The 17,690-nt window shown below is 35.7% G+C and overlaps 1 protein-coding gene across 1 annotated transcript in view; it reads right to left on the bottom strand.

Annotated features, from left to right (window-relative positions):
• cdh11 (cadherin 11, type 2, OB-cadherin (osteoblast)) overlaps positions 1-17,690 on the bottom strand; it is a 242,862-nt gene that overhangs the window by 37,049 nt on the left and 188,123 nt on the right. The window contains exon 7 of the mRNA XM_062059301.1: positions 7,429-7,596. Within this exon, the coding sequence (XP_061915285.1) occupies positions 7,429-7,596 (168 nt within the window). The remainder of the gene's footprint in view (positions 1-7,428; positions 7,597-17,690) is intronic.

Raw genomic sequence — 17,690 nt, 5'->3', positions numbered from 1 at the left:
AGCAGTCTTTTTTCTCACAATGTGTCGACTTTTTTCGTATAAAATTGGGAACAATTTCTCATATTCTTTCTGTTTCTGCAATACTTTCTCGTAAAATTATTACTTTTTCATGTAAAATTATTACTTTTTAATGCAAAATGGTGACTTTTGTCGTATAACATTTTATCACAATATTGCCCAATTTTTTTGTTGTTCTTGTAAAATAGTGACATTTTTTGAGTAAAATTGTGACTTTTGTCGTAATTTTGCCAAGTAAAATTCCGATTATTATTATAACATTGCCAACATTTTTAAGTTTTCTTATAAAATTGTGACTCTTTTCATAAAATTGCCAAAATTTGGAGCTTTTCTTCTAAAATTTCGACTGTTACTGAGTAAAATTCCAACTTTCTATTAAAATATCGCACAAATGTTCCGTTTTTCTTGTAACATTTTGACTTGCGTTGACAACTTTTCAAAGTTTTTCTCGTGAAATTGTGACCTTTTTCTTGTGAAATTCCCCCCCAAAATTTCACAACAAGCTTTTTTATATTTGCATAGAATGTATATATTATTAATGTTGTAAATACACTTCTTTATATATCTAGAAAGGGTGGTCTTAAAAAGGGAGGCATTTTTCAGAGGTCTCAAGAAGGTATAACATACAAGAATGTGTGTGTGTGTGTGTGTGTGTGTGTGTGTGTGTGTGTGTGTGTTCTTGTATTTCTATTCTTCTTGAGACATCAACAAGGAAAAGTACCTTCCATATGAGGAGATTTTTCAAATTGACTCTGTGTCGGTTTTAAAAGTGCTCCCCCTCTTGTCAACGTATGAAATAACAAGTGTGTGTAAAAATTCGAAGTGCTCCCCTTCTGGCCAACATATGTAATAACAAGTGTGTGTAATAAATTGAAAATGTGTCCCCTTTGGCCAAAATGTATTAAAAAAAAATGAATAAAATATTTATATAGAGACATACTGTAATAACTTGAAGTAAATAATGAAACAAAACAAAACTCTTAAAAAAAAAAAAAATAATAATAATAATAATTAACTAAAAGCAGTCTTTTTTCTCACAATGTGTCGACTTTTTTCGTATAAAATTGGGAACAATTTCTCATATTCTTTCTGTTTCTGCAATACTTTCTCGTAAAATTATTACTTTTTCATGTAAAATTATTACTTTTTAATGCAAAATGGTGACTTTTGTCGTATAACATTTTATCACAATATTGCCCAATTTTTTTGTTGTTCTTGTAAAATAGTGACATTTTTTGAGTAAAATTGTGACTTTTGTCGTAATTTTGCCAAGTAAAATTCCGATTATTATTATAATATTGCCAACATTTTTAAGTTTTCTTATAAAATTGTGACTCTTTTCATAAAATTGCCAAAATTTGGAGCTTTTCTTCTAAAATTTCGACTGTTACTGAGTAAAATTCCAACTTTCTATTAAAATATCGCACAAATGTTCCGTTTTTCTTGTAACATTTTGACTTGCGTTGACGACTTTTCAAAGTTTTTCTCGTGAAATTGTGACCTTTTTCTTGTGAAATTCCCCCCAAAAATTTCACAACAAGCTTTTTTATATTTGCATAGAATGTATATATTATTAATGTTGTAAATGCACTTCTTTATATATCTAGAAAGGGTGGTCCTAAAAAGGGAGGCATTTTTCAGAGGTCTCAAGAAGGTATGAAATACAAGAATGTGTGTGTGTGTGTGTGTGTGTGTGTGTGTGTGTGTGTGTGTGTGTGTGTGTGTGTGTGTGTGTGTGTGTGTGTGACCACCACCACCCCCCCTCTCTACTTTTGTCATTTTATCAAACAATCTCATCTGACCTTCATCCACTCTTCATCATCAATCCTCCTCTTTCCTATTCTTCTTTCCTCCTTTTCCCCCCAAAAAAACCAGGCAAAGAAAAAAAATCAATCTAGAGACGTAAGCAGACCTCATATCTGGTTTTGTTCCAAAAACTGCAACCAACAACATTGTTGATATGATCGGTCATAGTCATCGCCGCGCAGAAGAACATTGGTATGGTTTCTCCATAGGAGATCATGTGTATGGAAATGGTCTGTTCCAGAGTCAAACGTGCACCGTCATTGAAAAAAAACCTAAACAATGCTTTAATTTAATTACAAATATTTGTACTATTTAAAGGGGAACTGCACATTTTGGGGAATTTTGCCTATTTTTCACAATCATAATGAGAGACAAGAAAACAAAATGTTGTTGTTTTTTGCATTCCAACAAGTAAAAATCATCTCGTTCTTGGTGGCTAGCAATGCAGCTAATGTTAGCAATCAATTCTACCTCTTAATCACTTTAAAACTCCATTCAAAAACACGCATGACGTGCTGCGTGTATCATGATCAATATAAAGTGACTTGGCTGTTTGGTCCAGCTGGCCGGGGGACGTTTTTGCCCGTTTATTTGGGTAAGCACTCCATTTATGTCGAAATAGCTTGGATCCAAATTCCACATTTATAGCGCCAAAGCGACTTTCACCCCACTCTCTCGGCTTCTGTCTGCTTTTAGCAGTAGTTCTTCCTCAGTATATTCGGCTTCAAAAGTATACGGTTGTGAATCCTTTTTTGTCCAAAAATAGTCGTTTTTGTTGTGTGTTACCAAGTCTGCCATGATTACAACACACTCGCATTTGTTTGCGGAAGTAGGAACACACATTTGTTGCCAGAAGTCAGAAGTGTGTTGCGATGGAAACAGAAACCAATGTGTGGAAAATAATCAGTCCCAGATTTAGATTAAATGTACAGTAAATGTACAGTAATGTAGAATAAATGTGGAGTAAATGTAGAGTAAAATTACAGTAAATGTAGATTAAATGTAGATTAAATGTAGATTAAATTTAGATTAAATTTACAGTAAATTTAGATTAAATTTAGATACAATTTACAGTGAATGTAGATTAAATGTAGACTAAATCTACAGTAAATGTATATTAAATTTAGATTAAATTTAGATTACATTTACAGTGAATGTAGATTAAATGTAGACTAAATATACAGTAAATGTACAGTGCATGTACAGTAAATTTAGATTAAATGTTGATTAAATGTGGAGTGAATATATATTAAATGTACAGTACATGTACAGTAAATGTATAGTACATGTACAGTACATGTACAGTAAATGTAGATCAAGTGTAGATTAAATTCACAGTAAATATAGATTACATTTAGAGTAAATGTAGATTAAATGTAGATTAAATTTAGAGTAAATGTACTGTACATGTAGATTAAATGTACAGTACATGTAGATTAAAAATACAATAAATGTAGATTAAATATAGAGTAAATGCACAGTGCATGTAGATTACATTTACAGTACATGTAGATTACATTTACAGTAAAATGAAGATTAAATTTAGAGTAAATGTAGATTACATTTATAGTAAATGTACAATAAATGTAGATTACATTTACAGTACATGTAGATTCAATGTATAGTACATGTAGATTAAAAATACAATAAATGGAGATTAAATATAGAGTAAATGTACAGTACATGTAGATTACATTTACAGTACATGTAGATTAAATTTACTGTAATAAAATGAAGATTAAATATGCAGTAAATGTAGATACAATTTTGAGTAAATGTAGATTAAATTCATAGTAAATGTAGATTAAATTTACAGTACATGTAGATTAAATTTACAGTACATGTAGATTAAAAATACAATAAATGTAGATTAAATATAGATTAAATTTACAGTACATGTAGATTAAATTTACAGTAAAATTAAGATTAAATGTACAGTAAATGTAGATACAATTTAGAGTAAATGTAGATTAAATTTATAGTAAATGTACAATAAATGTAGATTAAATTTACAGTACATGTAGATTAAATTTACAGTAAATGTAGATTAAATTTAGAGTACATTTCCATTACATGTAGATTAAATGTACAGTAAATGTAGATTAAATGTAGAGTTTACAGGGTCAAATAAAGTGTTTTTGGACTGGATTAAAGGTACAGTCAAAGTACAATTCATGGTAAGTACTTGAATTCTTCCTTTTCTAGTCAGGAAGTGGTTAGTGCAGCTGCTTTGTTGTCCCTGGATACTTTAGGGCGTAGGATGGCCGCTCAGTCATGCAGCAGTTAGTGATGACTTCTCCACACGTGACAACTATCCGGCTGACAAAATAATAACGACAATCATCTTTTCAGCTTCTATCCGCCGCTTTTTTGTGGCTGTGAGCGGAGGCAGGCGGAAATGAATAGTTCTTAACTCTTTGTTATTTTGATTTTATTTAACTCTTCTGCCTCCCTCGCCGAGCTCGGTCGCGATGATGGGATAATTATCTCAAAGCCAGACTACCGCGCTGACAGCGAAGCTTTCGGAAAAGCCTTCAACACCAAACATTTCTGATAAGAAAAATATTTTACGTGGGGGAGAAAAAAAAATTGCAACCGTCTTTGTGCCTCTTCTGATATTTGGAGCTTGTTTTCGTCCTCATTTCATCTCAAAAGTGTTAAATATGTCATCGGCGTCCTCATTCGCACCATCTGGAACATTCTTGTGGCAGGTGTTCCTTCTGCCTGACAACAACGTGCGTGTACCAACACCAGGGTTTCAAAACCTGACGCCACCATCTGGTTGCTGCGGCAGGGGCGTGGCTAGGGATGTGGCGGGGGCGTGGCCTCAACATTGTCATCTAATCATTTGCATTCTTGACTTTGACACACGTGTTTTTGGAAAAAATATATATTTATGTATATATATATATATATATATTGCAAAATGGAATAAATTCATTTTTGTCCTTAAAATTCTCCACACAACAACCCGTAATGACAATGTGGAAAGGTTTTTTGTTATTTTTTTGGCAAATTTATTACAAATAAAAAATAAATCAAAATCACATACACATACAGTGCATTCGGTTTGTATTCACAGCGCAACACATTTTCCACATTTTATATTAAAACCTTATCCCAAAATGGAAGACATTAATTTTTGTCCTCAAAATTATCCACACAATACCCTGTGATGCCAATGTGGAAATGTTTGTTTTTGGGTTTTTTTTGGTTTTTTTTCAAATGTATTAAAAATGTCAAAATCACATGCACATACAGTGCATCCAGTTTGTATTCACAGCACTTCACATTTTCCACATTTTATGTTACAGCCTTATTTCAAAATAGAGTAAATTAATTGTTTTCCTCAAAATTATCCACACAATACCCCGTGATGACAATGTGGAAAGGCTTTTTTTTTTTGCAATTTGATTAAAAATAAAAAAATCACATGCACATACAGTGCATCCTATTCGTATTCACAGTGCTTCACATTTTCCACATTTTATGTTACAGCCTTACCTCAAAATAGAATGAATTAATTTTTGTCCTCAAAATTCTCCACACAATACCCTGTGATGCCAATGTGGAAAGGTTTTTTTTTGTTTTTTTTTGCAAATGTATTAAAAATGTCAAAATCACATGCACATACAGTGCATCCAGTTTGTATTCACAGCACTTCACATTTTCCACATTTTATGTTACAGCCTTATTTCAAAATAGAGTAAATTAATTGTTTTCCTCAAAATTATCCACACAATACCCCGTGATGACAATGTGGAAAGGCTTTTTTTTTTTGCAATTTGATTAAAAATAAAAAAATCACATGCACATACAGTGCATCCTATTCGTATTCACAGTGCTTCACATTTTCCACATTTTATGTTACAGCCTTACCTCAAAATAGAATGGATTAATTTTGTCCTCAAAATTATCCACACAATACCCTGTGATGCCAATGTGGAAAGTTTTTTTTTTGTTTTTTTTTGCAAAAGTATTAAAAATGTCAAAATCACATGCACATACAGTGCATCCGGTTTGTATTCACAGCACTTCACATTTTCCACATTTTATGTTACAGCCTTATTTCAAAATAGAGTAAATTAATTGTTTTCCTCAAAATTATCCACACAATACCCTGTGATGACAATGTGGAAAGGCTTTTTTTTTGCAATTTGATTAAAAATAAAAAAATCACATGCACATACAGTGCATCCTATTCGTATTCACAGTGCTTCACATTTTCCACATTTTATGTTACAGCCTTACCTCAAAATAGAATGGATTAATTTTGTCCTCAAAATTCTCCACACAATACCCTGTGATGCCAATGTAGAAAGTTTTTTTTTTGTTTTTTTTGCAAATGTATTAAACATGTCAAAATCACATGCACATACAGTGCATCCGGTTTGTATTCACAGCACTTCACATTTTATGTTACAGCCTTATTTCAAAATAGAGTAAATTAATTGTTTTCCTCAAAATTATCCACACAATACCCTGTGATGCCAATGTAGAAAGGTTTTTTTTTGTTTTTTTTGTAAATGTATTAAAAATGTCAAAATCACATGCACATACAGTGCATCCGGTTTGTATTCACAGCACTTCACATTTTATGTTACAGCCTTATTTCAAAATAGAGTAAATTAATTGTTTTCCTCAAAATTATCCACACAATACCCTGTGATGCCAATGTAGAAAGTTTTTTTTTTGTTTTTTTTGCAAATGTATTAAAAATGTCAAAATCACATGCACATACAGTGCATCCGGTTTGTATTCACAGCACTTCACATTTTGCACATTTTATGTTACAGCCTTATTCCGAAATGGAATAAATTAATTGTTGTCCTCAAAATTATCCACACAATACCCCGTGATGACAATGTGGAATTTTTTTTTTTTTTTTTGCAAATTGATTGAAAATTTAAAAATCACATGCACATACAGTGCATCCAGTTCGTATTCATAGTGCTTCACATTTTCCACATTTTACAATACAGCCTTATTCCAAAATAGAATACATTAAATTATTAAATTAAATTAATTAATTAATTAAGATTACATTTTCCTGAGGGATCTCTCTTGAAGGAATCAATAAAGTACTATCTATCTATCTATTAATTGTTGTCCTCAAAATTCTACACACAATACCCCATATTGACAATGTGAAAGGTTTTTTGTTTTTTTTTAATCTTAGCAAATGTATTAAAGATGAATGAAACTAAGTTGTACATAATACGTCAGGATACGACAAATCTGCGTTATTAGTACCAACATGTTTTTCTTCTTACATGATATCATTTTGCTGTATATGTAAGACTGTTTATTTTATGACCACAATATATCAAAGGCTGACCTTTTCACACCACGCTGCCATGGAAGGGTAAACTAGTTCACCAAACTAAATAGAAGTGTCTGAAAGCTCCAGAACTGGACCTCTTAGTACTTCTGGATGTCATCCACCCACACAATTTTGGAAGTGTAATTAAAGGATAGTGGGGACAATAACAAAGGAAATGCTTGCTCATCAAATATCTTCAGGGTCTGTAATCAGAATGTCTTCCTGCTAATTTAAAAACTTGACACACACACACAAACACACACTCGATCTTCTGTACTCACTCTGTGGGAACTTTGGCGGGTTGTCGTTGACGTCCGTGAGGCTGATCTTGATCTCTGTGGTCCCCGACAGCCCGCCCATGTGACCGCCCATGTCTTTGGCCTGGATGACCACGTCGTACTCCTGGCGGGCCTCGCGGTCCATGTTGGGCAGCGCCGTGCGGATGATGCCTGCGGGCGGGAGGACCCCGTCAATAAGACGTCTTATTTCACGCTCGTCCCTGTTGTCGTTTATTAGTGACGCATTTTTCATGATGTCATAGCGTTGGTACGTTTTGTGCATGAAAGACGCTAAAAGGAATCCAATGTTTGCGCTAAGCCAGCCGGATAATTTGTGACTAAAACAAAAAGAGTCTTATAACAAAAATATTTTTTTTGTAAAACCCCCCAAAAAAACTTATAACCAAAAGAAAAATGTGTGACTAAAAAAAATTAAAAAATTTAAAAAGCCATTGAAAAACAAGACTTGTACCAAAAATAAGATATCTGACTAAAATAAAAACATGTGTTTCCAAATCAAAGATTTGTAACCAAAAAAAGACAAAAATCGTGACAAAAAAAAAAATTCTACCAAAATAAGTTTGTATAAGTATGGTTAAAAAATGAAAAAGAATCATTGCAATAAAAAAAAAAGAAGATTTGTGACTATAAAAAAAAAAATACACATTTGTTACTAAAATAAAAGATTTGGAACGAAAGAAGAAAAAAAAAAAATGTAAAAGAAAATTGTAACCAAAAAAATATGTGTTGCTTAAAAAGAAAAACAGGAATTGCAACTAAAATAGGTTTTTATGGCTGAAAAAAGGATTTGGAACCAAAAACAGAAGATTTGTGGCTGAGAAAAAGAATAATTGTAATAAAAAATATAAAGATTTTTTGGCTGGAAAAAATACATCTATATATATATATATATATATATATGTATTTAAAAAAAATAAAATAAAATTAAAAAAAAAATAAAAAAATAAAAAATAAAAAAATAAAAAAAAAAAATAAAAAAAAATATATATATATATATATATATATATATATATATATATATATATATATATATATATATATATATATTGCTATAAAAAGATAAATATTTGTTACCAAAAAAAGATTTGTGACGATAAAAAAAATAGTTACTAAAATAATAGATTTGAAATAATTGTAATAAAAAATATAAAGATTTTGTGGCTGGAAAAAATATATCTATACATATATATATATTTTAAAAAAAAAAAAAAAATATATATATATATATATATATATATATATATATATATATATATATATATATATATATATATATATATATATATATATATATATATATATATATATATATATATATATATATATATATAAAAAGATAAATATTTGTTACCAAAAAAAGATTTGTGACGATAAAAAAAATAGTTACTAAAATAATAGATTTGAAACAACAACAAAAAAAGATTTGCGACTAAAAACAAGAATTGTAACCCGAAACATTTTTAATGGCTGAAGAAAAGGATCTCAGACCAAAAACAAAAAGATTTGTAACCAAAAAAAAATTTGGGGCTGAAAAAAAAAAAGATTCTGTACAAGCAAAAACATTTGTTGCTGTAAAAATAAAGATTTGTTTAAAAAAAAAAAAAAAAAGATTAAAAGGGTTGGAAATAGGAAAAAAATAGAAACAATATTGAAACTCAAAAGGTTTGGAATAAAAAAAATATTTTTACTTAAAAAAACATTGATGACAAAAAAAATTGGCAACTACAAAAAAAGATTTGACCCAAACAGAGTTTTTGTAACCAAAAAAAATCATTTGTATCCCAAAAATACGTTTTGTAACCGTTGTTTTTTGTTTTGTTTCAATTTGTTTATATATTTATAATTATTTGATTGGTTGCAAATATTGTCTTTTTTGTTTGGTAAAAACAAACAAGACATTTCATAAACATCAGCAGCAACTTATTCTTCATTTTCCTGTGTCTTTACTTCAATGCAACGTTGTGTATTCTTTTTTTTAACCACACGTTCCTGTGCTGCTCAGTCAATTATCAGAGTTGGTAATAATTCCCACGCAGGTGTCGCAGGTGTGTTCTGCAATCAGGGAACTTCCCTTTGATGGCAAATCTCTCCTGCGGCGAAGGTGTGAGCACATGTTTGATTCGTTGCGTTTGTTGCCACGGCAACCAGGCCAGAGCTGAGCAGTGATGTGTGTGACCTGACCTCCAAAAAAACATCCCTGGACACACGTTGTAGCTTTTTTTCCCTCCAAATCAATCGACTTTTAAACAAGCGGCAGATTACTTCTCTCCGTTTCACCAAAACGTGTTTTTGTGCGTGGTTGTGTTCGTGTGACAGCATGCAGAGAGGATCATCTCCCAACCAATTAGAGATGGGAGCTTTGCTTGTGAGCCGGGCAAATAGTCAACTCTGTCGTGATTAGCTAGATTTAATCTGCACGAATCCAACATCCAAAGTACTAAAGTAAAAACACTGGTCAAAGATCCTCTATATGACAGAACATTAGCAGTTTTTAAAGAACTAAATCAAAAACACTGGTCAAAAATCCTCTATATGATAAGAGTGTTTGCAGTTTTTAAAGTACTAAAGCAAAAACAGTGGTCAAAGATCATCTATATGACTGTCATGTCTGTGTTCATGTTTTTGTTTGGCCATGTGCTGTTTTGTTTTTTGGACACTTCCTTAGTTCCTTGTTTCACTTCCTGGTTTTGTTTGTCACCATAGCAACCATTAGTTTCACCTGTTCCACGTTTGGACTCACACACACCTGTCTCACGTTTTCACAGTCATGTCACGCACCTGTTCACAGTTAGTCACGCACCTGTTTTTACTTATCATGTCACTATATAGGCTTTTCTGTTTCTGTTGTTCGTCCTGGCGACATCACACAATAATGCCATGTTCACAGTTCCTTGTCACGTTAGTTCTTGTTTCATCCCATGTCACGTAAGTTTTTGTTTGTTTAATGTTCATAGTTCTCCGCCATTGTGCGCGCCTTTTGTTTTCTAGTCAAGTTTTTTACCTCCGCTGTGAGCGCCTTTTGTTTGTACCTTTTGTTTGAGTTTATAGTAATAATTAAACTATGTCTTTACCTGCACGCCACGTCCGTTCCATTTCTTTTGCACCACGGGAGAGCAAACCACGCCATAGACAAAGTCTTGACAGATGTCGCCAGCATAAGAGCTCTCCCGCAAAAAATTTGGACAATTTTGACGAGGCAACGTGGGAGGTCCTCCGCGCGATGGAGGAAGAGACGCTACGTTATTCCTCCGGTAAGCGCAGAGACCTGATGTGGGGTCCGACCGGCAAACTGGTGCCGATCAGCTCCCTTTGGCCCGGGGACGTTGGCACGTCATCCCTGTCCCGGAAGCGGCGCTCCAGACCGAGGACGTCAGGGAAGGTGAGCGGACAGCACGCTGCGCTCCTGCAGGCTCCTCCCCCTCCGGGCGGAAATGGAAGTCAGCCAGCCTGGCAGCTCAAGGAGCACTCCACAGACCTGGAGATTGTTTTCCCAAATTCTTTACCGGTTCAATCCAAGCCACCCAAATTCCATGCCCCGCCCCCCAGGACTCATGCCACGCCCAAGTCAGAAATTTTTTTTTCACCCACAAAAGCCCAGGTGGGGGGGAAAGAAAGACATTTTGGACAATTTAGAGGGGAGGATTCTGCCCTCCTCCTGAACCCCCTCCGCCCACCCCAAAAGACGGTTCCAGACCGCGGGGAGCGCGTCTGGTATCCGCTCCTTGAGGGGGGGGCTAGGGCTGGGAATTGTTCAGGTGGGGTGGCTCAGCATCGTCACGCCAAGCCACAGCCTCCAGCACGACCACACCACCTGTCTTTCGACCTGCCAAGCCACAGCCACCAGCACGGCCGCCACCACCAGTTTTTCGACCATGCCAAGATCCACCTGCTCCACGCCCAGCTCCACGCCAAGCGCCACCAGTACCTGCTCCACGCCAAGCGCCACCAGTACCTGCTCCACGCCAAGCGCCACCAATACCTGCTCCACGCCAAGCGCCACCAGTACCTGCTCCACGCCAAGCGCCACCAGTACCTGCTCCACGCCAAGCGCCGCCAGTCGCAGCTTCACGCCGCCAAGTGCCGCCAGTCGCAGCCCCACGCCGCCAAGTGCCGCCAGTCGCAGCCCCACGCCGCCAAGTGCCGCCCGTGGCTGCCCCACGCCGCCAAGTGCCGCCCGTGGCTGCCCCACGCCGCCAAGTGCCGCCCGTGGCTGCCCCACGCCGCCAAGTGCCGCCCGTGGCTGTCCCACGCCAAGACCAAAGCCAAGACCAAGACCCGCCAAGTGACCAAGACCAAGACCAAGTCCAAGCACCGCCACGCCAAGACCAACCACGCCAAGTCCAAGACCAACCACGCCAAGTCCAAGACCCACGCTGCCAAAACCATGACCCACGCTGCCAAGACCAAGACCGCCAAGGCCAAGACAAAGACCCCCCACGCCAAGCTTCGCCGCCTGACGCACCAAGCCAAGCTTCGCCGCCTGACGCACCAAGCCAAGCTTCGCCGCCTGACGCACCAAGCCAAGCTTCGCCGCCTGACGCACCAAGCCAAGCTTCGCCGCCTGACGCACCACGCCAAGCTTCGCCGCCTGACGCACCACGCCAAGCTTCGCCGCCTGCCACGACAACGCGCCCACCTCCTCGTCGGCCAAGGATGTGGCCATTCCATGGGCGTCCGCCACGCCAGGTGCGCCGACCTCCTCGTCTGCCACGAATGTGGCCATTCCCAGGTCGCCCACCTCGTCAGGTTCAGCGGCGGTCTACCCGCCGCCGCCACCTGACTCTGCCCCGGTGGATTCGGGGACACCTGGTCTGGCGACCCACCGCCATGTCCCCCTCCCCCCCTCCCATGACTCTTGATCCTGTTTTTTGTTTTTGGACATCTGGGATCTGTCCGTAAGGGGGGGGTTCTGTCATGTCTGTGTTCATGTTTTTGTTTGGCCATGTGCTGTTTTGTTTTTTGGACACTTCCTTAGTTCCTTGTTTCACTTCCTGGTTTTGTTTGTCACCATAGCAACCATTAGTTTCACCTGTTCCACGTTTGGACTCACACACACCTGTCTCACGTTTTCACAGTCATGTCACGCACCTGTTCACAGTTAGTCACGCACCTGTTTTCACTTATCATGTCACTATATAGGCTTTTCTGTTTCTGTTGTTCGTCCTGGCGACATCCCACATTCATGCCATGTTCACAGTTCCTTGTCACGTTAGTTCTTGTTTCATCCCATGTCACGTAAGTTTTTGTTTGTTTAATGTTCATAGTTCTCCGCCATTGTGCGCGCCTTTTGTTTTCTAGTCAAGTTTTTTACCTCCGCTGTGAGCGCCTTTTGTTTGTACCTTTTGTTTGAGTTTATAGTAATAATTAAATATGTCTTTACCTGCACGCCACGTCCGTTCCAATTCTTTTGCACCACGGGAGAGCAAACCACGCCAAAGACCGAGTTATGACAATGACAGAGCGTTTTGCTTTTTTTTTAAATACTAAAGCAAAACCACTAGTTAAAGATCCTCTATATCAGTGGTCCCCAACCACCGGTCCGCGGACCGATTGGTACCGGGCCGCACAAGAAATAAAAAAATAAAATAAAAATATATATATATTTTTTTTTTTTTTTTAATGATATCAACATAAAAAACACAATATATACATTATATATCAATATAGCTCAATACAGTCTGCAGGGATACAGTCCGTAAGCACACATGATTGTATTTATTTATGTAAAAAAAAATAAAAATAAAAAAAAATAAATAAATACACCTCCCCCTCCCCCCACCGGTCCGTGGGACAAATGTTCAAGCGTTGACCGGTCCGCAGCTACAAAAAGGTTGGGGATCACTGCTCTATATGACAGAGTGTTTGCAGGTTTTAAAGAACTAAAGCAAAATCACTGGTCCAAGATCCTCTATATGACAGAGAGTTGGCCGTTTTTAAAGTACTAAAGCAAAAACATCAGTCAAAGATCCTCTATATGACAGAGCGTTTGCAGTCTTCAAATAACTAAAGCAAACACACTGGTCAAAGATCCTCTATATGACAGAGCGTTTTGCAGTTTTTAAAGAACTAAAGCAAGCACACTAGTCAAAGATCCTCTATGTGACAGAGTGTTTGCAGGTTTTAAAGAACTAAAGCAAAATCACTGGTTAAAGATCCTCTAGATGACAGAGAGTGGGCAGTTTTTAAAGTACTAAAGCAAAAACATCAGTCAAAGATCCTCTATATGACAGAGTGTTTGCAGGTTTTAAAGAACTAAAGCAAAATCACTGGTCAAAGATCCTCTAGATGATAGAGAGTTGGCAGTTTTTAAAGTACTAAAGCAAAAACATCAGTCAAAGATCCTCTATATGACAGAGGGTTTTGCAGTTTTTAAAGAACTAAAGCAAGCACACTAGTCAAAGATCCTCTACATGACAGAGTGTTTGCAGGTTTTAAAGAACTAAAGCAAAATCACGGGTCAAAGATCCTCTAGATGACAGAGAGTGGGCAGTTTTTAAAGTACTAAAGCAAAAACATCAGTCAAAGATCCTCTATATGACAGAGCGTTTGCAGTCTTCAAATAACTAAAGCAAACACACTGGTCAAAGATCCTCTATATGACAGAGCGTTTTGCAGTTTTTAAAGAACTAAAGCAAGCACACTAGTCAAAGATCCTCTATGTGACAGAGCGTTTGCAGTTTTTAAAGTACTAAAGCAAAACCACTGGTTAAAGATCCTCTAAATGACAGGTGTGTTCCGCTTTTTTCAGGAACCTACTAAAATGTTAGTCAAGCATCCTCTGATAGTAGTGCTTTGCCCTTTTTAACGAGAATCTACAAAAACACCAGTCAAAGATCCTCTATATTACAGAGCGTTTTGCCGTTTTTAAAGAACTAAAGCAAAAACACTGGTCAAAGATCCTCTCCTCTATATGACAGGAGTGTTCCGCTGTTTTTAGACACTTGTTGCAGAATATTTGTTGGGAAATGACCAAAATTCAATGGTCAAATCAACTTTAGAACCCAACATTGATAAAACGTTGCCAAAAAGTATGTTGTTTCATCGTTACGTTTGAGTTGTAGAATATTGGTTGGAAATAACCAAATTTCAATGATCAAATCAACGTTAGAACCTAAACATTGATTAAATGTCGTCAAAAAGCATGTTGTTTCAATGTTGTATTTGTGTTGTAGAATATTGGTTGGGAAATGACCAAAATTCAATGGTCAAATCAACTTCAGAACCCAACATTGAATAACCGTCGTCAAAAATTATGTTGTTTCAACGTTACGTTTGAGTTGTACAATAATGGTTGGGAAATGACCAAATTTCTATGATCGAATCAACCTTCGAACCCAACATTGATTAAACGTTGTCAAAAAGCATGTTGTTTCAACGTTGTATTTGTGTTGTACAACATTGGTTGGGAAAAGACCAAATTTCAATGGTCAAATCTACGTTAAAACCCGACATTGATTAAACGTTGTTAAAAACCATGTTTCAACGTTGTATTTGTGTTGTAGAATATTGGTTGGGAAATTACCACATTTCAATGGTCAACTCAATGTCAAAACCCAACATTGATTAAATGTCGTCAAAAAGCATGTTGTTACGTTTGAGTTGTAGAATATTGGTTGGGAAATTACAAATTTTAATGATCGAATTAACCTTAGAACCCAACATTGATTAAACGTAGTCAAAAAGCATGTTGTTTCAACGTTGTATTTGTGTTGTAGGATATTGGCTGGGAAGTTACCAAAATTCAAAGGTCAAATCAATGTCAAAACCCGACATTGAATAACCGTCGTCAAAAATCATGTTGTTTCAACGTTGTATTTGTGTTGTACAATATTGGTTGGGAAATGACCAAATTTCAATGGTCAAATCAACGTCAGAACCCAACATTGATTTAACGTCGTCAAAAAGTATGTTGTTACGTTTGAGTTGTAGAATATTGGTTGGGAAATGACCAAATTTTAATGATCGAATCCACCTTAGAACCCAACATTGATTAAATGTAGTCAAAAAGCATGTTGTTTCAACGTTGTATTTGTGTTGTAAAATATTGGTTGGGAAATGACTAAAATTCAATGATCAAATCAACTTCAGAACCCAACACTGGATAACCGTCGTCAAAAATTATGTTGTTTCAACGTTGTATTTCTGTTGTAGAATATTGGTTTGGAAATGACCAAATTTCAATGGTCAAATCAACGTCAGAACCCAACATTGAATAACCGTCGTCAAAAAGCATTTTGTTTCAACGTTGTATTTGTGTTGTAGGATATTGGCTGGGAAATGACCAAATTTCAATGGTCAAATCTACGTTAAAACCCAACATTGATTTAACGTCGTCAAAAAGTATGTTGTTACGTTTGAGTTGTAGAATATTGGTTGGGAAATTACCAAATTTAAATGATTGAATGAACCTTAGAACCCAACATTGATTAAACATTGTCAAAAAGCATGTTGTTTCAACATTGCATTTGTGTTGTAAAATATTGGTTGGGAAATGACTACATTTCAATGGTCAAATCAACTTCAGAACCCAACATTGAATAACCGTCGTCAAAAATTGTGTTGTTTCAACGTTGTATTTGTGTTGTAGAATATTGGTTGGGAAATGACCAAATTTCAATAGTCAAATCAACGTCAGAACCCAACATTGATTTAACTTCGTCAAAAATTATGTTGTTTCAACGTTGTATTTGTGTTGTAGAATATTGGTTGGGAAATGACCAAATTTCAATAGTCAAATCAACGTCAGAACCCAACATTGATTTAACTTCGTCAAAAAGTATGTTGTTACGTTTGAGTTGTAGAATGTTGGTTGGAAATGACCAAATTTTAATGATTGAATCAACCTTAGAACCCAACATTGATTAAACGTCGTCAAAAAGTATGTTGTTTCAACGTTGTATTTGTGTTGTAAAATATTGGTTGGGAAATGACTAAATTTCAATGGTCAAATCAACTTCAGAACCCAACATTGAATAACCGTCGTCAAAAATTATGTTGTTTCAACGTTGTATTTGTGTTGTAGAATATTGGTTGGGAAATGACCAAATTTCAATAGTCAAATCAACGTCAGAACCCAACATTGATTTAACTTCGTCAAAAATTATGTTGTTTCAACGTTGTATTTGTGTTGTAGAATATTGGTTGGGAAATGACCAAATTTCAATAGTCAAATCAACGTCAGAACCCAACATTGATTTAACTTCGTCAAAAAGTATGTTGTTACGTTTGAGTTGTAGAATGTTGGTTGGAAATGACCAAATTTTAATGATCGAATCAACATTAGAACCCAACATTGATTAAACGTCGTCAAAAAGTATGTTGTTTCAACGTTGTATTTGTGTTGTAAAATATTGGTTGGGAAATGACTAAATTTCAATGGTCAAATCAACTTCAGAACCCAACATTGAATAACCGTCGTCAAAAATTATGTTGTTTCAACGTTGTATTTGTGTTGTAGAATATTGGTTGGGAAATGACCAAATTTCAATAGTCAAATCAACGTCAGAACCCAACATTGATTTAACTTCGTCAAAAATTATGTTGTTTCAACGTTATATTTGTGTTGTAGAATATTGGTTGGGAAATGACCAAATTTCAATAGTCAAATCAACGTCAGAACCCAACATTGATTTAACTTCGTCAAAAAGTATGTTGTTACGTTTGAATTGTAGAATGTTGGTTGGAAATGACCAAATTTTAATGATCGAATCAACCTTAGAACCCAACATTGATTAAACGTCGTCAAAAAGTATGTTGTTTCAACGTTGTATTTGTGTTGTAAAATATTGGTTGGGAAATGACTAAAATTCAATGGTCAAATCAATTTCAGAACCCAACATTGAATAACCGTCGTCAAAAAGCATGTTGTTTCAACATTATATTTGTGTTGTAGGATATTGGCTGGGAAATGACCAAATTTCAATGGTCAAATCTACGTTAAAACCCAACATTGATTTAACGTCGTCAAAAAGTATGTTGTTACGTTTGAGTTGTAGAATATTGGTTGGGAAATTACCAAATTTAAATGATTGAATCAACCTTAGAACCCAACATTGATTAAACATTGTCAAAAAGCATGTTGTTTCAACATTGCATTTGTGTTGTAAAATATTGGTTGGGAAATGACTAAATTTCAATGGTCAAATCAACTTCAGAACCCAACATTGAATAACCGTCGTCAAAAATTATGTTGTTTCAACGTTGTATTTGTGTTGTAAAATATTGGTTGGGAAATGACTACATTT

The sequence above is a fragment of the Entelurus aequoreus genome, linkage group LG09 (assembly GCF_033978785.1).
Source record: "Entelurus aequoreus isolate RoL-2023_Sb linkage group LG09, RoL_Eaeq_v1.1, whole genome shotgun sequence".
Lineage (NCBI taxonomy): Eukaryota > Metazoa > Chordata > Actinopteri > Syngnathiformes > Syngnathidae > Entelurus > Entelurus aequoreus.
The sequence above is the reverse complement of the archived record's forward strand: the minus strand, read 5'-3'. Positions and strand labels throughout refer to the sequence as shown.